Genomic DNA, 22848 nt, shown 5'->3' on the forward strand with positions numbered 1-22848 from the left:
ATATGTCATCTTTATTAATGCATCTTAAACTGTGTAATGTTTCCAGTAAATAATATTTCAATGGAGCAAGATTTTTTTTCAGCCAAATGATGGTTAATATCTGAAGTTTTATATATGGACTAAGAAATGATTATAGTGTAGTATTTAAATACAGCAGATTCAAGTTACGATAATGAGTAGCTGCCGGAAATAATACAGGATAAGCATAACAAGAACTCACAACAGAGATATAAAACTGTATATTTGATCAAACTAGTAACACTGAAACATCCAAGTTGCACGAAAGTATAAATATGGGCCTCAAATTCTACAAATGCATCACACAAGTAAATTCCTACACTCCAAAGATGACCCATTCAAGTCAATGGAGTGCACATGTGAATACAATTCAGTACAGATGTAATTACAGGATCAAGGCCAGGGTTTTTAATCAGAACAGAGTCAGATTGTTCATTATCAATCCTATGCTACTGTAACACACTGCATATCTCTTAACTGAGTATCATTTTAAAGTATACACACAAATAACATGAATACCAGCACTTTATCACAAATGAACACTTTTACAAAATTTATAGCTTTTCCTAACCCATTTGTGCTTTTAAAACGATTGCCCTCTTCAATTTAAAGAAGGTAAATGAATTGTCTTTTGTAGAAAAACAATAGCTTTTGCACCTATAAATATTCACACTTACTCAAAAAAGGCAAAACAACATTTTATCAAATATTGTATTTTTGTGTTCCATCAAAAATAAGTTTGTTCAATTGTAATATGTTTTTTATTGCAGGTGTCAGTTTAAATTACACATTTTAAGAGTTAAAATAGCAGCCATTATCAGTCAATTCAGACTGACAACGTTAAATATTAAGTTCAACAGGAGGAAACTGGGCATCTTTCCTCTTCTGATCAAGATATCTCAAAGTACCAGTTAAGGACAGGTTGGTGACCTCGGAACCAACCGAAGTCAATGGCAGTTTTTGGCTGTAATGGGACTAGAATTTTACATCTAGAAATTTCTATTACCAAACAGAAGACACAAATCCAAATTTCACTTTTGCCTGTTAAGGGCCTATTCCTGCAGTTCTGACATCAATGAGAGTTTTATCTTAGTAAGTAGTGCAGGAATTGTATTTATTTAATCTTAATTAATGGGCTTTGCTATGGTTTTCACCACTTGTTTGAACACATTAAGCTATGCTCCTCAGCAAATAAGCAGTGGGATCGCACGGGGTTTTTTTTTGAAATGTCATGTTTCTCATGATAAGAGAGAATCACAGGGTGCGATTCACAAAGGGACCTAGGTGTTGCAATGCTGAGAGTCAGCATGCCTAACTTTTAGGTGCCTAGAAAATCTCAGGAACAACACTGCAGTCCACAAAGCTGTTAGGCAGGTAGGCTCCCTATCCAATGCATGGGGAGAGAGGCACCTAAGAATGCACATAAAAAGCCAGCATGCTAGCCAATGGGAGATGCCAACCAGACTAGGTGTGCTAAGCCCTGTCCCTCTCACCTGCTGCAGGTACCTATCTCTGCTAGTGATTAACAAATAGGAATCACTCTCCTGGAGTCAGATCGCATATGCACCTAAGGCAATTCTTTCAGGAATGAGTTTGGAACCTGCCTCACTCTGTACTAAACAGCAGGAGTAGGAGATGGTGGTGATGCCCCCTATAACTTTTACCCAGTGGTTAGCGCACAGGCCTGGAATGTGGGAGACACCCTGGAATGTGCCAGAGGGAGAGAAAGAATTTAACCAGGGGTGTCCCACCTCTCAGAAGAGTGCACTGACCACAGAGATATGGGATATTCTGAGGTGTGGCTTCCTCTGTCTTTCCTGTTGGTGCTGTTCCATTGTGGATAAATAATGAAAAAGTGGTTGGACCTGGAGACTCCCACTTCTAGGGCGGGTGCCCTGACCAGTGGGCTACAGAATCAATCTCAATCTCTCTCCTGCCCAATGACTGTTCCACTGTGGATAAATACTTAAAGAATCACTGGGCTAAAGAGAGAGCAAAAGTGAAAATGACAATGAACAGAAACTGTACAATAAGAAAAACCATGGAAGTCAGTCTATTTAGATACATTTTAGCAAAAGAATATATATAATATATTATTAAACTTTATATCCAGGGCAGCTACATATAAAACTTTTACACTTTTACTTCCATCAGGGTCTGTGATTGAACAAGCTAAAAGCTATGAATTTACATATTGTAGAATGGGTAACATTTCAAAAGCATTACAGTAGTTTTGCTCTTGTTAAAACTCCTCTTATACACAGTATCTGAAGTTCTTTACTGAGTAATTACTCAGACATCTTAATTTCCAAAGTCAAATTATAACACTCAGTTAAACCGCTGCAAATACAGAGGGACAGTCAATGAAGCCAATGGAACTATGCCAATTTACACCAGCTGAGGTAGCACCTTACTCCATGAGTAGTCCCAGCAAAATCAGTCAAATTACTTAAGGAGTAAAGTACTGCTCACTATGAGTAACTGTGGGCTAATCTACTATAATGTGAGTGTGTTTGGATGCTGTGCTCGGTCAGAAAATTAACCATAGAGCGTAGGTAGTATTTTATTGAGGGTATATCTATATTACAAGCACCATAGAGGCAGACTCGCAGTGCTGAAGCTATGCTGCTGTAATGTAGACACTTACTACAGTGACAGAAGAGATTTTTCTATCACTATCGTAAATCCACCCTCTTGAGCTGTGGTAGCTAGGTCAGTGGAATAATTCTTCCACTAGCTGCATTTATGGTGGGGGTTAGGTCGACTTAACTACAATTGTACAGGGCATGAAATTTTTCACAACCCTGAGCAATATAGCTAGGTTGACCTAAGTTTTAGGTGTAGATCAGACCTAAGAGAGGGAAATCTGCCCAAGACATCAGAGTTATCCTCTAACCCTTTGAAAAATGGTTCTTTAGTTTCCAGCACCTAGAGGCATCAGGGACCTTTTAATGTCCCATTTAAAATATGGAAGACATGTATTTTAAAGATTTTGCTATTTGATTCGTAATGTTTTATTTACATATTTGACTAATTTCTTCTACATTTCTTAGGATACCTTTAAGAAAGTATATATTGTCATCTAAGTATATAAGCTGATCCAATACTACAGATAAATCTGTCTTTTAAACCAAGCAGAGATGCACTAGAATTATACTAATTTCACATAGTGCTCCCATGTTTATCTCAAAAATATGTACACCTCACATACGTTTAATTTTCTGTACTCTTTGTAAATAACGGTTATTAAAATTAGTCTCAGTGAAAAGTGTTTATAGATAAGCAAAACTTTTAAAACTTTAGAAAATAAATTCATGTATTTTTGGTAGAGAATACATAAGACTCAATCTCAACCCCTTAGCTCTGAGGCATAAACTAGATCAGCAGTTCTCAAACTGTGGGTGGTGACCCCGTTTTAATGGGGTCGCAAGGGCTGGCTTAGACTTGCTGGGGTCAGGAGCTGAAGCCAAAGCCCGAGCCCCACTGTCTGGGGCCAAAGCCTGAGGGCTTCAGCCTTGGGCAGTGGTGCTGAGATTACAGGCCCCCTACCTGGGGCTGACACCCTTGGGCTTTGGCTTCCCTTCCCCTCACCTCGTGGCAGTGGGCTTTGTCCCCCAAACTCAGCGGGGCAGGGATCGGGAGGGCTCAGGCTTTGGTCCCCCTCCTGGGGTTGTGTAGTAATTTTTGTTGTCAGAAGGCGGTCGCGGTGCAATGAAGTTTGAGAACGCCTGAACTAGATGGTTTTAAAAAAACCAAGACCAAAATCTTGAACAAATGCAGCTGTCCCATTTGCTCCAGAATGCTAAGCACAGAGCACAGAATACTCAAGGCTTGATCATGCAAACATTTATGCCTATGAGTAGCCCATCCTGAAGACCACAATTCATCAAAGTATTTAAACATGTGCTTAACTTAAAGCATGTGTCCAAATTGGGACTTAGGCACATATTTAAAGTTAAGCATGTCCTTAAGTTATTTGCTGAAGAAGCCTGGACTGCTGAATCAGGACCCTATTGAGTAAAGTTAACACACATGCTTAAGTGTTTGCAGTACCAAGCTTTAAGTTTACATTGGGCAAATATTTCTCATAAAAGATGCCCTGATCCTTATCTTATAAAAATGTTTTGTTTATTTTTCAATTACAAAAGTACATTTAAAAACTGAATTATTTGCTAAAAGCAATATAAAACTCTTAAAAGCCTATCTTTGACAAAACATAAGTATTGTTGTTTGCATCTTACATTCTTATACACAGTATTTATAGATATATACAAAGTAAAATCAGAAATAGATGGAACACAACTACATGAGACTCAAATTCCATTTTATATTGCACAATTACAACACCACAGAACACCTTCAAGGAGCAGCATTCAAAGTTTTCAATTTTCAAAGTTTTGTTTTATTTGCTCAGTTTGCAGTTATTTTGCTATTTTCTCTGCAATAATGCACCAGTTTCCATGATCATAGCAAGAGCTAATAATATGAAGTTCAGGCACATTCTCTTCCAGTAGAGAGCATAGCTCTCCTTCCCGAAAAACATGATAATAACGCATGAAGGCTTTTGTATCCAATACGTCAACAACCTGGTCCCCAACAGCCATTGCTTCATCCAAAATAGAATCAGTGGAGTCAGTTGTTGAAGTTCTTTGAAAGAGTTTGCTAGCGGTAGATTTACCATCTTCATCTTTACTATAAGTACAGTTGTTGTCCCTGTCTTCCACAGGACCACTCAGAAAAGATGTTTCTTCATTCTTGCTCTGAACTACTCCATGGTGTTCTCCATTTAAATCCCCCATTACACCTGAAGTGGTCATCCATTGTGGTTTTTTGAGAGATGCATTTTCCATAAACACTTCATCATCATCTAAACTTTGCTCTTTTAACAATGGCCCACGGTGACCTAAGTCTAAACTGCAGTGTCTTGACGGTTGAATGGATATGGTTCTGTTTGCCCATCCTCCTACATACTTCAGAGATTTCATCTTCTCAGTTTGCTTTCTTAAGGATGATTCGTCAAGGGATCTGGAGAAAAACCATGAACGAAAAGATTTCCCTAGAGCACTATAGAATCGATTTTCTTCTTCTTCAGACATTTTCATGCAGCAGGTTTTGGCTAAGCAATGGTCTGTACTGTGGGAACTTTTTGTATCACGTTCCTGTTTAAGATTAATTGGGTAGCTGCATTCAGAGCCTACTAGTTGCTGCGGGTGTTTTTTTACAGAATGTTCAAGATCACTCTTATGTCCAGACTGATTTGATTCTGAAAGAAGCCGGGAGCACAAGTCCCTATTCCATGGAACAAATACATCTTGTTTTTCAAAGCGACGATTTTTTTGTTCCATAGCCCAAACATAAATCATGATCTGACCTCCAGGTATCAATACCCTTGCCATTTCTTTTATTGCTTTGATTCTTCTTTGTTTAGTTGAGAAATGGTGAATCACTGTGAAGGAAGGAAAGGCATTTGAGCTTAAATACTGCTACTGTTACATTATTTATTTTTTAAAATAATCTTCAGTTAATTTAGTGCTCATGAAAGATTTCAACTGACATTGCTGGAAACATAAATTCTCTATCTAGCCACAGAACAAGTACAGCAGAAGGTAATAACAGTACAAACCTTCTCCATACTTTCCTACCAACATGCCCTAACTACAGTTGGTCAGAAAACTTTGATAGAACCATTTTCCATCAGAAAATGCAGTTCCATCGAAATAGAAATCATTGGCAAAATCATGTCAATTTTGCAGAAATTTTGCTTTGGAGAAAAACTGAAAAAATTCCAACAATGTCAAAATGTTGCTTTTCCATGTTTTCAAAATGAAACATTTTGATTTTTAATTTTCAAATTAATTTTTGTTTTAAACTTTTTAATATTATAACATTTTAAATCAAAATCAAAACAAAACTTGTCAATCAGTCCAAAACAAGAGGTTTTTTTCAGAATTTTCCTTTGTGGAGAATTTAGGAATTTTACAGGTTTGTTCCAATTTGAAACAAAGTCAAATTGTGAAGTCTCAAAATCCTTCATGAAATACATCCTCTGCCCAGATCTCGCCTTAATCATGTCAGGAATGGAGCACTTCTAGCCACGAGTGGGTAGTTGAGACTCCCAGGCCCATTCAACCACTGGGTTCCTGATTAATTAAATTAAAGTATCTCAAATACGCAAATTGTTCTGAGGATGATAACCAAAGATGACTGAATACTAAACTAATATAATTTCCAAATAATATGTTTTAATTTAGGTACATTTAAAGTATGTCTATCCAAAGCTCCAGGTGGATATATAAAATATTAATGAAAAATCTGTACAATACATGAATTGGACTAGTATAAAAAACTAAAAACATGCTAATCCCTCTCCATGAACTGAATCGCCCATTTAGTCTACTCTCCTCTTTCACAGAAGATGCCTGGGAGAACCAATAAACTTTGCAACATGACCTGAAAGCCACCATTTCCAGGCTCTGGTTGAATAAGGAAAGGAAGTTGAGCGCACATCATTGAGAATGCCTTACCCTAATTTGAACAAGGGCTCTGTTGGCTCAAGAACCTCACCTGTTCACAGCTACTAAATGTATCACATAGTATAAGAGACAGACTGAGGTAGGCAAGGACCAAGACCACTTGGGGATTTACATGTGAAAGCCAACACCTTAAATTTCATCCAGAAATCTGCTGGTCACAGAGTACAGGAGTAATGTGCTTCTTACTGAGTTGCCATATTCTGAACTAGCCACAATTTCTGAATGGTTTTAAGGTGTAGTCCCATGTAAAGCACACTGCAATCATCATATGTGCATCCCAGTTAGTTGTGTCTTAATTTGTCAAAAAGCATGGGTAAGATGTGCAAATGAGTGTGCAACCTTCTTGCCAAGTGCTAATGATAAAACCCTATTGATGTTAACTGGTCAACTAGGAGCAGCTGAGGACACAATATTATGCCTAGTAACAAACAGTGAGCATGGTCCCTCAATCAGTGGTTCCTCCCCGCACCTTGTCAGTACTATCTCAGACTTACATAGATCAAGGCTCAACCAGCTTGCTTTCAACAAAATCCGAGTTTCTTAGACACTGAGATCGGATGACATAGAGTAGAGTGTATGTCTCATACTGAAGACATTTCAGGCCAATGGATATCTGATCTCTGTCTATCACAAGGAACAGATAATCAGCCAACACAACCAGTGCAGACAAGTCAGGGCTGTACAGCCCCAGGCAAGTTAATGGGGGAAAGGGAAGCCCAACAAAACAAAACAAAAAAAAAGAGAGAGGGCATTTTTATTTTGGTTGGGAAGCTAAGGGAGACATAGCACAGCTTAGGGAGTTCCTGCTAAATTTGCTCTTCCTCCAGACAGTTTTTGTACTGCTCTGAGACACTAGCTGCATGGATCAGGTCGCTCTAGCATTGCAGTGCCCAGCAGATTAGATAGATAGATAGATTAGAGAGAGAGCAAGCGCTCTGACCTGGCACCAGCTACCAACAGCCAGCCAAGACCCAAGGACAATTCCAAACCAGGGAACCACTGAGCCCTAGTGGAGTCAGGAGAGAGCTCTGCCACAACTAGGGATGAAGAACAAGTAAAGTGATTTTTGTTTAAGCTGGGCAACACTACAGCACCTGCAGACCCCATCTGAGGACTCACAACCTCAGCCATACCATCCACCTCAGGTAAGCATTAGGGAGGAGTTTGTGAGCGTTAGGAGGTGAGAAATTGGCTTATTTATAAATGTTGGTTAATTATTAGTTAATCACTTCCTTCCCCAGATCCTATTTGCCTCTTCCTAATAAAGTTCTCTCCTCTGTTATGATGTTATTTGGGGAGTATTATCCCTTTTGCTGGGGTTTGCTTTAGTTACTTTATTGGCTTCTGTGTACTGGGCTTTACTCTCCTTGTCAGCTTGTAGTATTATCATGGATTTCTCAAGGGACAGCACCCTTTTTCTCAAGCATGGGGAGAAATGACTCTGAATGGAAACACCAGGCATCAAGAAAAGACCTCAGGACCCAGCCGGCACAAGGAGGGGAAAAAGCTACTCCAAATATTAGTGATATCAAGCACCTGGGAGAGAAGAGGAAGGAAGCTTAAGACACACTTGGAAGGAGAGGGCTACAGTTTTTTCCATATTTCATTATTCTGATATAAGAACCTGTCAGCAGCTGTGTGGTGATAATATGGCAAACTACAACAGCATTGTAGGTTAGCACTAAAAACTTTGTAAAATAAATCCAGGGAAGAATATTGTTAAAAATATCATCCAAAATGCCCTTCCCTCATCTGTTCCTCTTATATTTATACATACAGGAGGACATGGGTAATATAGTCAAAAAGAAAAGGAGTACTTGTGGCACCTTAGAGACTAACAAATTTATTTGAGCATAAGCTGTAGCTCACGACAGCTTATGCTCAAATAAATTTGTTAGTCTCTGAGGTGCCACAAGTCCTCCTTTTCTTTTTGCGAATACAGACTAACACGACTACTACTCTGAAAATAGTCAAAAATGAAACTCAACGGGACTTAGGCATCTAAGTTCCTTAGGTGGTTTTGAACTTTTACCCCATGTCTGCTCCAGAAAAAATGTATATTCTTAACACACACTAGTTAAGGTGAGTTGTAGATTTAATATGTTGTTGGTCAAGGTAGACCCAGGGAGTGCGGGAAAGAGTTTGCTTTGACTAGCTACATGTTTTAAAACTACAACTTGACTTGCTTACACTAGGATTTTAACACACATTAGTTAACGCACATTAAAAACAAACCGTTTTTTCTAGAATGTACAAGGCCACCAAAAATAAATGGTACTTCCCTAGTCAATGTCATTGTTATGAAATTAAACTGAATATATTTTTGTTCTCAAGTTTCCTATCATGAAACTCCATTTTATAAGATTTAAAAGATAGCTGCATGGTTTAAAAATAACCATGACAATGAGATATAAGAACCAACTGAAAAAACGATCCAAAATATTTCATGTTTATTTTGGAACAGAACAAACATTCTACTGTATTCTCTTACCTCCGATGGAGATAATTGCATTGAAGCACTGATCCCTAAGGGGAAGATTAAGGTTGTCACATACCGAGACTTCACAGCCTTTCTTCCTTGCAATCTTTATCAAAGGCTCACAGTAATCACAGCCCAGATTAAACACCTGACTGTTGATATTGAGATACTTTCCAGTCCCACATCCTACAAAACAATAAGCTTTATTACACAGGAAGCAACCTATTATGAGATTCCTTCACCCCACCTCTCATCCCTCATGGAAAAGTGAAAACACTTGGTGCCAAAATACTCCTGTAAATCTTTTAATTTTAAAACCATCCTAGAAAATGAAATGATCCTGCTTCATTCCCACTGAAATCATTTTGTCTCTGTAAAATTATATATTCACATAATCAGACATGGAACGGTATCTACAACAGCAACATGAAAGCTTGTAAATTCATGGCACAGTGGTACAGATCATCAATAAATCATGAACAAAATTAAAGGCCAAAATTCTCCTCTTCAATCCACAATGTATATGTTTATTCAGTCCCTTCTGATGTCAATGGAAATTTTCTGCACACGCAACTGCACCCAATTCCTCCCATACTAAAAACTAGACTGTGCAATGGATTTCTCTTTGGATGGGCTGGGGAGGTAGAGGAGAAAGGAATCCTCCCCCAACAAGCCATGGACAACTCTGCAGGGTAGCTGCTACTGCACACATCCCTAATGCAGCCCCTTCATGAGGAGTGAGGGAGCAAACAGGAGGATCAATGAAGCAGCAGCTCATTCAGCCCTCTCCCTGATCTCCACCCTGTAGCCATTGTTGAGCTAAGCTCCATGTCATATATGCCCCCCTCCAGGAACCTAGGAATATTGCCCTGCACATTGTGCAACAGTTCTACTGCCAGTGAGACATCTGTGGTTGCAGAGGAAAGGGCAGGATTTGCCCCACACTGCTGAATACGGATCTGCAGCACAGACGAGACAGGACAATTTTAATCTCCAAACACAGACTTGAAAATGACCGAAGTTCAATGGTTTCTATGCAACAAAGAACTATTTCAGTGTTACAGCCGCATCCTCTTTCTGTTATTGTTGTGATCAGTTACAACTGCACATTTGTATGTGTAATGGGCATCTATAGAATGTGTCTTCTATCTGGAAGTATGTTGAGAAATATTTAAGGATCAGTGCTGTTCTACACTGAAATATTCCAGAGTGCTCTTCAATACCATATGCATTACAGGCACTTTTCAAAATTAGATTAAGAAACATTCAGCACAGTTATGGGTCAGTGGTAGAGAATAGTATCTGAAAGTTTACACCCTAGAGGCAGGGGAACAGCTAGGCAAAGAGAACCATTTTATTCTTAGTAATTCAATTTAAAGGCCTGAGTTATCTTTAGAAACAGCACTGCAGCTTGCAGCCCTGCTGCTTTCATTGATGATAATGTGCAACATTATCTACAAAGACAGCACAGTAACTGTGAGAGAACAGCAGAACACTCAAAGTGGTAAAAAAGAGCACATTGCTAAAGCAAAAATCCAGCATTATTCCTAAGAATGGTGCTCAAGAGAAATGAAAGAGACTAATATATTAAAGCAGTTCAAAGAAAATATGAGATGAAAAATTAAGATATGCATGTTAATAAGAGAGGGGGAGTTGTTAAATCAGAACAAAAGTATAATTGATTATTATGTTTGTAGCAGTAACACTCAATTAAAATGTAAATTGTGTGTATATTGATTAAAATGCTTTAATTCAGTTATTTGACAGGTAGTTTTTGCAGAAGAGTTTTTATAATCTCAGTGCATACTCTGGAATAAGGGAACCAAAAATACTGTTGTGCTACCAACAAATGCTTCTGTTGTAATAATTGTGAGCCTGACTAGTGGAAAGTGGGTGGAGGTTCATGAATTGCTACAATGACCTGTTATATAAAATTGTTTAAGAAAAGATGTAAGAAGGAGACAGAAAGACTGAATTACTTTAAACAGAACATTTTTACTGATACCAGTCAACTACTTTGTTAAGAGTACGGACTAGTAAAAAATAGGAATAAGGGACAGGAAATCAATGGACCAAATTGGTGCTTCAGAAATTAGGCCTCATAGTTGGGCAAAATAATTAGAGGATGGCCCAATCCACCCATTAAACCCTTAAACAGAGGCTTGAGGGAGAACAAGGAACTTTTACCATCACAGCAGCTGCAGCAGCAGGATTGTTGCCATGACATCAGACCTTAATAGCCTACGGGGAAGATGGACCACCATCACGTCATCAGTGAGGATCCCAGCCTGATACATGTGAGATCCCACTCTGTCTCCCTTCCCTCGTGTGTCCCTTTCCGTTCCCCCTTATATTCCTCCTGTTCTACCTCTCTCTTGGCTTTTTGCCTGACCCTGAAATCAACTGTATTGCACAGCATCAGCATGGCGAGATGAGATGGCCAATCCAGCTCTGCTCGCCTGAGAAGGACCAGTGAAGCTGAGATGATGTCCCTGATCAGAAAGGTGAGCCAGGATCCAGAACAACAGCTGTCGTGGCTGATCAGCCAGCCCAATGCATCCATCAGTGACTGAGCAGCCACCCTATATCCTCAAAACCTCAACAAAAGCTGTATTTCCCCTGGTGTCTGTCAGCTTTTCGAAAGCGGGACGGTGACTATCATTCCCAACTAAGATTTGAACAACAGAACTAACTCTTTCTTCCCCACCAAGAAGAACTGTTTGGCAGAATAAGAGACTCTAACCCTATATTCACCCTCTTCAAAAGAGCATTTGATAGGTTTTAAGTTTGTTCTGCATCATCACTCAATTTCAGTTTCAAAGCTTTTTGCCTTGTTTTGTTTCTTTTCCTTTTGTGTGTTTTTATTGGTAAGTTTCTAACCTTTGGCATGAATTTTATAGTATGTTTGCCATGGTACTAAGCAGACTGAGGTCTTTATATAAGCACCAAACCACGAACCTTCTTTAACACTGTTTAATGTTGGACAGTGACAGGGTCATGTTAATACCTTTGACTCTTTGGGCCCTTTATTCCATCTAAATGAATACAACAGTTCACATTTCCACATCAGAATGCAACTTAATATTTCTAACCCTTCTAGTGCCCCATGATACTGTATGTACATGGTATTAATTTGTAATAGTATTTAGTAATAAGGCAATAAGCGGGCAGTTCCTTTTTATGAAGCTGTAACAAGGAACAGTCAGCATGGATTCACCAAGGGAAGGTCATGCCTGACTAATCTAATCACCTTCTATGATGAGATGCCTTCTATGATGCACTATAAGGTGGGTAGAAAGTTGGCTAGATTGTCGGGCTCAACGGGTAGTGATCAATGGCTCCATGTCTAGTTGGCAGCCGGTGTCAAGTGGAGTGCCCCAGGGGTTGGTCCTGGGGCCGGTTTTGTTCAATATCTTCATAAATGATCTGGAGGATGGTGTGGATTGCACTCTCAGCAAATTTGCGGATGATACTAAACTGGGAGGAGTGGTAGATACGCTGGAGGGCAGGGATAGGATACAGAAAGACCTAGACAAATTGGAGGATTGGGCCAAAAGAAATCTGATGAGGTTCAATAAGGATAAGTGCAGAGTCCTGCACTTAGGACGGAAAAACCCAATGCACAGCTACAGACTAGGGACCGAATGGCTAGGCAGCAGTTCTGTGGAAAAGGACCTAGGGGTGACAGTGGACGAGAAGCTGGATATGAGTCAGCAGTGTGCCCTTGTTGCCAAGAAGGCCAATGGCATTTTGGGATGTATAAGTAGGGGCATAGCGAGCAGATCGAGGGACGTGATCGTCCCCCTCTATTCGACATTGGTGAGGCCTCATCTGGAGTACTGTGTCTAGTTTTGGGCCCCACACTACAAGAAGGATGTGGATAAATTAGAGAGAGTCCAGCGAAGGGCAACAAAAATGATTAGGGGTCTGGAACACATGACTTATGAGGAGAGACTGAGGAAACTGGGATTGTTTAGTCTGCAGAAGAGAAGAATGAGGGGGGATTTGATAGCTGCTTTCAACTATCTGAGAGGTGGTTCCAGAGAGGATGGTTCTAGACTATTCTCAGTGGTAGAAGAGGACAGGACAAGGAGTAATGGTCTCAAGTTGCAGTGGGGGAGGTTTAGGTTGGATATTAGGAAAATATCCTTCCTTGGAGCCCCCATCCCCACACACATTGAATTGGGAGGCTACATCCGCCCCTGGTTTTCCTCAGTTTGGGAAAGGCCATTACGTTTGAAATACTGAAAAGGTGAACTTCACACTGTTTTAGAAAGCAAACAGTATGTATTTTGGTAAAGGGTAGACATGTAAAGGGGAAGTTTTGATCTGATAGAGCAATATGATATGTGATAACACATTCCTCTCAATTTTCTTTGATTTTCGGGGACTGTATGTCCATTACCTCATATGCTGTTAAGAATATCCCTACACACTAGATTTCAAGGCCAAGTATGATAAACATAATGCGTAAAACAAATGATGACAGGATTTTTCATTCAATAAATACAGTAACTTACCTATATCAGCAATGAGACTGCCAGGCTTTTGCTCCAACAGAAACTGACGAACACGAGGCCATGCTTTGCTTTGCAGATCATTAAAACAGGAGGCTGTGCTTTCATACACACTATGTACATGCTGATTTTCCAGCTGAGTAGCCTCATGTTCCATCCTGAACACAGCATAAGACACAACAGACAAATATTACATACAGAACAGAAATTGTAGTAGCAGAGGTTGTAAATGTTTGTAGTATTTGACAACTCATGCCTCTATACATTCACATTTATAAAATTATAAGACTCCTTTATAAAATGCCTTTTCATCACATAGGGTCAGTTTCTGTGCCACTGAAGTCAGTGGGAGTTTTTCCTTTGACTTCAGTGGGTATAGGATTATGCCCAAAAAGCATCCCGCAATAACATGTGTACCAGTATTCATATTTACAGGATAATTTTACCAATGAAATGCAGGCATCTATGGGGTGGAACACATCAGAGGTTTCACAATGCACAACAACATTACACAATAGTTTAGGGCACAAAGTAAAGAATACTGTATCCAATTGAAACTGCAGGTAAATTTAGGTGGGCAGAATATAATTACCTGAATTGAAATTTGGCCAGGACATTGACACCAACACCCTTTAACCATGTGTAACGCCGACAGATCCCGGTCGTCGGCAGGCGGGATCAAACCAGGAACCTCTGGAGCTAAGTGCATGAGCCTCTACTGCATGAGCGAAAAGCCAACTGTCTGTTAGCTAAGGCTGTAAAGCAAACTCATTAATCTCTCTCTCTAAGTGGTCTGGGTGCCATTAGATGGGACAGAACACCACACCTAGGAGGTGTGCGGATTACATACTTCCCATAGCTGAGGAGCGCATCCCGAGCTTCAGAGTCTTCCCAGTTGAAATCCCGGATGAGCCCCCCACTTGTAAGGCAGACAGACCCACCTCTGAAGCTTAGTGTATGAGCCTCTACTGCTGGGGTGGGCAAACTTTTTGGCCTAAGGGCCACACTCGGGTTGCAAAACTACATGGAGGGCTAGGTAGGGAAGGCTGTGTCTCCCCAAACAGCCCGGCCCCCGCCCCCATCTGCCCACTCCCACTTCCCGCCCCCTGACTGCCCCCCTCAGAACCACCGACCCATCCAACTCCTCCTGCTCCTTGTCCCCTAACCTCCCCCTTGCTGGGACCCCCCCACCCCTAACCACCCCCCGGGACCCCACCCCCTATCCAACCCTCCTGCCCAACCCCCCTGCTTCCAGTCCCCTGACTGCCCCGACCCCTATCCACACCCCTGCCCCCTGACAGACCCCCCAGGACTCCCACATTTATCCAACCCCCTCCCCATTCCCCATCCCCTGACCGCCCTCCAGAACCTCTGCCCTATCCAACCACCCCCTGCTCCCTTTCCCCAAATGCCCTGACCCCTATCCACACCCCCACCCCTAACCGCCCCTTGGGACCCCACCCCCTATCCAATGCCCCCTGCTCCCTGTCCCCTGACTGCCCCCCGGAAACCCCCGCCCCTTATCCAACCACCCGGCCCTGGCCCCCTTATCATGCCGCTCAGCCCTGGTCTACACTAGGACTTTAGGTCGAATTTAGCAGCGTTAAATCGATGTAAACCTGCACCCGTCCACACAATGAAGCCCTTTATTTCGACTTAAAGGGCTCTTAAAATCGATTTCCTTACTCCACCCCTGACAAGTGGATTAGCACTTAAATCGACATTGCTGGCTCGAATTTGGGGTACTGTGGACACAATTCGATGGTATTGGCCTCCGGGAGCTATCCCAGAGTGCTCCATTATGACCGCTCTGGACAGCACTCTCAACTCAGATTCACTGGCCAGGTAGACAGGAAAAGAACCGCGAACTTTTGAATCTCATTTCCTGTTTGGCCAGCGTGGCAAGCTGCAGGTGACCATGCAGAGCTCATCAGCACAGGTGACCATGATGGAGTCCCAGAATCGCAAAAGAGCTCCAGCATGGACCGAACGGGAGGTACGGGATCTGATCGCTGTTTGGGGAGAGGAATCCGTGCTATCAGAACTCCGTTCCAGTTTTTGAAATGCCAAAACCTTTGTGAAAATCTCCCAGGGCATGAAGGACAGAGGCCATAACAGGGATCCGAAGCAGTGCCGCGTGAAACTGAAGGAGCTGAGGCAAGCCTACCAGAAAACCAGAGAGGCGAACAGCCGCTCTGGGTCAGAGCCCCAAACATGCCGCTTCTATGATGAGCTGCATGCCATTTTAGGGGGTTCAGCCACCACTACCCCAGCCGTGTTGTTTGACTCCTTCAATGGAGATGGAGGCAATACGGAAGCAGGTTTTGGGGACGAAGAAGATGAGGAGGAGGAGGAGGTTGTAGATAGCTCACAGCAAGCAAGCGGAGAAACCGGTTTTCCCGACAGCCAGGAACTGTTTCTCACCCTAGACCTGGAGCCAGTACCCCCCGAACCCACCCAAGGCTGCCTCCTGGACCCAGCAGACGGAGAAGGGACCTCTGGTGAGTGTACCTTTTAAAATACTATACATGGTTTAAAAGCAAGCATGTGAAAGGATTACTTTGCCCTGGCATTTGCGGTTATCCTAGATGTAGTCCTAAAGCCTTTGCAAAAGGTTTCTGGGGAGGGCAGCCTTATTGCGTCCTTCATGGTAGGACACTTTACCACTCCAGGCCAGTAACACGTACTCGGGAATCATTGTAGAACAAAGCATTGCAGTGTATGTTTGCTGGCATTCAAACAACATCCGTTCTTTATCTCTCTGTGTTATCCTCAGGAGAGTGAGATATAATTCATGGTCACCTGGTTGAAATAGAGTGCTTTTCTTCAGGGGACACTCAGAGGAGCCCATTCCTGCTGGGCTGTTTGCCTGTGGCTAAACAGAAATGTTCCCCGCTGTTAGCCACAGGGAGGGGGGAAGGTTGAGGGGGTAGTCACGCGGTAGGAGGAGGCAAAATGCGACCTTGTAACGAAAGCACATGTGCTATGTATTTAATGTTAACAGCAAGGTTTACCCTGAAAGAGTGTAGCCACTGTTTTATAAAATGTGTCTTTTTAAATACCGCTGTCCCTTTTTTTTTCTCCACCAGCTGCATGTGTTTCAATGATCACAGGATCTTCTCCTTCCCAGAGGCTAGTGAAGCTTAGAAAGAAAAAAAACGCACTCGCGATGAAATGTTCTCCGAGCTCATGCTGTCCTCCCACACTGACAGAGCACAGACGAATGCGTGGAGGCAAATAATGTCAGAGTACAGGAAAGCACAAAATGACCGGGAGGAGAGGTGGCGGGCTGAAGAGAGTAAGTGGCGGGCTGAAGACAGGGCTGAAGCTCAAATGTGGCGGCAGCGTGATGAGAGGAGGCAGGATTCAATGCTGAGGCTGCTGCAGGACCAAACCAGTATGCTCCAGTGTATGGTTGAGCTGCAGCAAAGGCAGCTGGAGCACTGCTGCCCCTCTGTAACCAACCGCCCTCCTCCCCAAGTTCCATAGCCTCCACACCCAGACGCCCAAGAATGCGGTGGGGGGGCCGCCGGCCAACGAGCCACTCCACCACAGAGGATTGCCCAAAAAAAAGAAGGCTGTCATTCAATAAATTTTAAAGTTGTAAACTTTTAAAGTGCTGTGCTTAAAGTGCTGTGTGGCATTTTCCTTCCCTCCTCCACCACCCCTCCTGGGCTACCTTGGTAGTCATCCCCCTATTTGTGTGATGAATGAATAAAGAATGCATGAATGTGAAGCAACAATGACTTTATTGCCTCTGCAAGTGGTGATTGAAGGGAGGAGGGGCGGGTGGTTAGCTTACAGGGAAGTAGAGTGAACCAAGGGGTGGGGGGTTTCATCAAGGAGAAACAAACAGAACTTTCACACCGTAGCCTGGCCAGTCATGAAACTGGTTTTCAAAGCTTCTCTGATGCGTACCGTGCCCTCCTGTGCTCTTCTAACCGCCCTGGTGTCTGGCTGCGCGTAACCAGCAGCCAGGCGATTTGCCTCAACCTCCCACCCCGCCATAAACGTCTCCCCCTTACTCTCACAGATATTGTGGAGCACACAGCAAGCAGTAATAACAGTGGGAATATTGGTTTCGCTGAGGTCTAAGCGAGTCAGTAAACTGCGCCAGCGCGCCTTTAAACGTCCAAATGCACATTCTACCACCATTCTGCACTTGCTCAGCCTGTAGTTGAACAGCTCCTGACTACTGTCCAGGCTGCCTGTGTACGGCTTCATGAGCCATGGCATTAAGGGGTAGGCTGGGTCCCCAAGGATACATATAGGCATTTCAACATCCCCAACAGTTATTTTCTGGTCTGGGAATAAAGTCCCTTCCTGCAGCTTTTGAAACAGACCAGAGTTCCTGAAGATGCGAGCATCATGCACCTTTCCCGGCCATCCCACGTTGATGTTGGTGAAACGTCCCTTGTGATCCACCAGAGCTTGCAGCACTATCGAAAAGTACCCCTTGCGGTTTATGTACTCGGCGGCTTGGTGCTCCGGTGCCAAGATAGGGATATGGGTTCCGTCTATAGCCCCACCACAGTTAGGGAATCCCATTGCAGCAAAGCCATCCACTATGACCTGCACATTTCCCAGGGTCACTACCCTTGATATCAGCAGATCTTTGATTGCGTGGGCTACTTGCATCACAGCAGCCCCCACAGTAGATTTGCCCACTCCAAATTGATTCCCAACTGACCGGTAGCTGTCTGGCGTTGCAAGCTTCCACAGGGCTATCGCCACTCGCTTCTCAACTGTGAGGGCTGCTCTCATCTTGGTATTCATGCGCCTCAGGGCAGGGGAAAGCAAGTCACAAAGTTCCATGAAAGTGCCCTTACGCATGCGAAAGTTTCGCAGCCACTGGGAATTATCCCAGACCTGCAACACTATGCGGTCCCACCAGTCTGTGCTTGTTTCCCGAGCCCAGAATCGGCGTTCCACAGCATGAACCTGCCCCATTAGCACCATGATGCATGCATTGGCAGGGCCCATGCTTTCAGAGAAATCTGTGTCCATGTCCTGATCACTCACGTGACCGCGCTGACGTCGCCTCCTCGCCCGGTATCGCTGTGCCAGGTTCTGGTGCTGCATATACTGCTGGATAATGCGTGTGGTGTTTAATGTGCTCCTAATTGCCAAAGTGAGCTGAGCAGCCTCCATGCTTGCCTTGGTATGGCGTCCGCACAGAAAAAAGGCGCGGAACGATTGTCTGCCATTGCTCTGACAGAGGGAGGGGCGACTGACGACACGGCTTACAGGGTTGGCTTCAGGGAGCAAAGTGGGTGTCTTTACATCAAGGAGTATTTCAGGCAGGACTTCACGGAGGGTTCCAATAAGAAATGGTGCACCTAAGTTATCGTTCTTATTGGAACAAGGAGGTTAGCCTGGCCTCTGATTGATACATGGCTAGATTTACCTCGCTGCACCTTCTCTGTGAGTGACTGCAGGGTGACCTAGAGGAATGAGTCCCCTAGACAGGGGAGGAGGCAAATGAGTACAAAACAAATCTGGTCTATTTCTTGTTTTGACCCACTCCATCTATCTTTTACATCTTTGGCTGGCAGCAGACGGTGCAGAAGGACTGCATGCCATCCACATCTCAGGGCTGCTCGGCAGAAGATGGTACAGTACGACTGCTAGCCATCCTCAACTCTTGCCTGCCTGGCAGAAGATGGTACAATACGACTACTAGCAATCCTCATCTCTTGCCTGCCTGGCAGAAGATGGTACAGTACGACTGCTAGCAGTCCGTATCGCCTGCCCGCTCACCATAAGACGGTTCAATAGGACTGACTGCAGGACTAAAGAGAATGACCTGGTCAAGTCACTCCAAATTTAGTCCCTGCGCCCATGTCTGCCCAGGCGCTCCCAGCCGACGTGGCCAGGAGCACCTCGGACACGACGAGGACGACTACCAGTCGTATTGCACCGTCTGCTGCCAGAAGGCAATGGGTTGCTGCTACTGTGCAGCAAAGCCGTACCGCGTCTGCCAGCACCCAGGAGACATAGGGTGACGGTTACCTGAGTGGGCTCCATGCTTGCCATGGTATGGCGTCTGCACAGGTAACTCAGGAAAAAAGGCGCGAAACGATTGTCTGCCCTTGCTTTCACGGAGGGAGAGAGGGAACGGGGGCCTGACGATATGTACCCAGAACCACCCGCGACAATGTTTTAGCCCCATTAGGCATTGGGATCTCAACCCAGAATTCCAATGGGCAGCAGAGACTGCGGGAACTGTGGGATAGCTACCCACAGTGCAACGCTCCGGAAGTCGACTCTAGCCTCGGTACTGTGGAAGCGCTCGCTCCGCCGAGTTAATGCACTTAGAGCATTTTCTGTGGGGACACACACACTCGAATATATAAAACCGATTTCTAAAAAAATGACTTCTATAAATTCGACCTTATTCCGTAGTGTAGACATACCCTCAGAGCAGCATGTCTGGCAGCCATGCCCCCAGGCTGGAGCCAGACACGCTGCAGCGCTGCTTGGCAGTAGAGCGCAACCCCGCTGCCCAGAGCGCTGCCCACGCGGCGGTGTAGCTGTGGGGGAGGGGCTGGGGGCTACCCTCCCCAGCTGGGAGCTCAAGGACTGGGCAGGACGGTCCTTTGTGGGCTGGATGTGGCCTGCGGGCCGTAGTTTGCCCAATTCTGCTCTACCACGTAAGCTAAAAGCCATATGGCTCTTCGCTAAGGTTATAAAGCAAACTCATTAATCTCTCTCTCTAAGTGGTCTCGGTGCCACTAGATGGGACAGAGCACCGCACTCAGGAGATGTGTGGGTTACACATGCAAAAAAGGGCAATCTCTAATGGTGTAGAGCTAGTTGGAAAAATTTCATCAAAACAAAGTTTCAACAAAAATTATGATTTTTTTCCATTTTCTACCGAGTTTAGTAAGGACCTCAGTATAATGACTCATCTGGAAGATGGCACCTTTAACAGCACAGTGCTCCTAAGGCCATGCTGGATGGGTACAGAGTCAGAGATAAGGACCTCCACTGAATCATCACCATTACTTTTTTACTTTTTCTTGAGGTTCTTCAATCCAAGTATCCACCAGGCCATCCTTCTTTATCTCCTGAGGCCTGATGAGATTACAGGCCAAGATGTTATGGTTGCAAGCATTTATATGGCATTCTTCATATTTACTCACATTACTGATGGCCTAGTCAGGAATTACTCCTCCACATCAGAAAAACAGGACTCATTAATCATGGAGTGTTTTTATCCAAGTTGCCAGCAGAAACTAAAGCCTGAAGATCTCCCCTGAAGAATCAAGTAATATATTGTATAGATGAAAATACCAAAGTGATTCATTTGGTTGCATTTGAAAATCTCAGAAGCCACACTTGACGTATAACACATTCCTCTGGATTTTCAGGTACTGTTTATTTCTGGAATCACCTTCTACCTATCCTCTTTAATGTTGCAATAACTTATTAAGAGGCAGGATTGAAACAGCAAAACAAAATGGTATGTGAAATAATGTAAATTATTTAAGGCCCCAATCCTGCAACACTTTACACGTGTTCTAAACTTTGAGTGTGTAAGTAGCCCCATTGGCTTCAATGGTATTTGTGTGCTTAAAATTAAGCACATACGTGTGTGTTTACAAGATTGGAGCCTAACTCTTCATCTATTTTATCTGTTTTTTTGGCCTCTGGTATGCAGGAGCTTAGGCTGGAGGATCATAGTATTTAATCACTATGACTCTCTCTTCAAACCATTTACATTTACAGTCTTCAGAACCCTCACTTTCCTCATTTCTTAAATAGTCCATAATTTTTTGTAACTAACTGTTAAAGAATTGTCCCAGGTTTAACTATCAGAGCATAAAACAACATTTTTACAACTTTTCAGCATCATTTTACAATACTTTAATTTGCTTTCAATTAACATGCATTTAGTGCCATTTTGAGGTGGTAACAAATCTGAGAAACAGTGACTTATGCAGAAGTGCATTGTAATGAAGCATAGACATAAAAGGATGTAGCACATATTAGGGTTTATTGACTGTATTTCTTCAGAGTGCCATTTCAAGTAACATTGTTGAGTACATTAGGCTGGGTTACTTTCAGTAATTCAAAATTAGTTATTCATATACTCTTTCTAAAACCCAAATATTTTCTCTCAATACTGTTAAATAAAACAGGTCAGTTATGTTTTATCTTCTTTTCAGTCTACTGCTTTCTCTTCCTTTACCTCAAAAGATCTATTTTATTTTACTTCCTCATTGCCTGAAGTCTTCCTTCTCCATTCGTAAGTCAAGCTCCAAAGGCTTTTAATCATTTTCCTTTGTCCTTCAGTGTACTCCTTGCCTTCAGTGTACTCCTTGCTCTCTGTTTTATATTTGAGGCTCAGTTACATTGTGTTCAGTGTATCTAACTGTCCTTATCTTCCTTCTTGAAGCCTTTTCTTCTATTCCTGAAGTTCTCAAACAAAAATGAAATGTTTTCAACTGTTCAAATTAAATTCAAACACCCTGAAGAACTGCCAGTTTATACCAACAATACAATTAATTAGCTCATTTGAAGGTTAAATCAGTTGTTTCACGTAATACCAAAGTCAACATGAGCTTAAGCTAGTGGGTGATAAAAACTATAGTTTTAATTAATAAGCACAAAATTTCACTTTAACTAAGATATCTCAATTTAATTCTCATGTAGGATGAGGTTTAGTTTTGTTTCTTACCCAGTGAATTACAAAACTAGTAGGTGAAAGTGAAGCTGCTCAAGAGCATAGGAGCTGGAAGAAGGGGTGTTCGGGGTGCTGCCACACCCCCTGGCTTGAAGTAGTTTCCATCATGTACAGCAGTGGTGGGCAACCTGCGGCCCACGGGCTGCACGCAGCCCATCAGGGTAATCGGCTAGCGGGCCATGAGCTGCAGGCGGCCATGCCTCCAGACGGTCAATGTAAACAAACTGTCTTGTGGCCCACCAACGGATTACCCTGACGGGCTGCGTACAGCCTGAGGGCCGCAGGTTGCCCACCACCGATCTACAGGGTTTACAGTTTGGTTCAATGGCTCTCAGCACTTCCACTATAAATATTGCTCCAGCACCCTGGCTCAAGAGAACATGTGGAAAAGTTTCTTGGGCTCCATTTTAGGCCTGATCCAAAGCCCATGTGGAGCCAATGGGAGGTTTTCCACTGATTTTGATGGGGTGTGGAACAGGTTCTGTTAAAGCAGCCACACCCAACCCCAAAACAGCATCACCAATAAGTGAAGCTGTTAGGTGTCATTTATCCTATCTATTTCCTTTTCAGCTCTCCTATTCGCTGTAACTGGTTTTGACTTTTCTCCTATAC

The 22848-nt window shown here is 43.1% G+C and overlaps 1 protein-coding gene and 1 long non-coding RNA gene across 2 annotated transcripts in view; one reads left to right on the forward strand and one right to left on the reverse strand.

The window, feature by feature from the left end:
- Positions 1 to 4277: 4277 nt before the first annotated feature.
- TRMT9B (tRNA methyltransferase 9B (putative)) overlaps positions 4278 to 22848 on the reverse strand; it is a 39963-nt gene continuing 21392 nt past the window's right edge. Inside the window, exons 2-4 of the mRNA XM_073341959.1 lie at positions 13551 to 13705; positions 9043 to 9216; positions 4278 to 5464 (exon numbers count right to left, since the gene is read on the reverse strand). Of these exons, the coding sequence (XP_073198060.1) occupies positions 4440 to 5464; positions 9043 to 9216; positions 13551 to 13705 (1354 nt within the window). The 3' untranslated portion in view covers positions 4278 to 4439. The remainder of the gene's footprint in view (positions 5465 to 9042; positions 9217 to 13550; positions 13706 to 22848) is intronic.
- The window catches only part of LOC140910608 (uncharacterized), a 102738-nt gene continuing 96454 nt past the window's right edge, over positions 16565 to 22848 (forward strand). Inside the window, exon 1 of the long non-coding RNA XR_012158664.1 lies at positions 16565 to 16845. This is a non-coding gene — a long non-coding RNA (uncharacterized LOC140910608). The remainder of the gene's footprint in view (positions 16846 to 22848) is intronic.

This window comes from Lepidochelys kempii, chromosome 4 (genome assembly GCF_965140285.1).
Source record: "Lepidochelys kempii isolate rLepKem1 chromosome 4, rLepKem1.hap1, whole genome shotgun sequence".
Taxonomy (NCBI): domain Eukaryota; kingdom Metazoa; phylum Chordata; order Testudines; family Cheloniidae; genus Lepidochelys; species Lepidochelys kempii.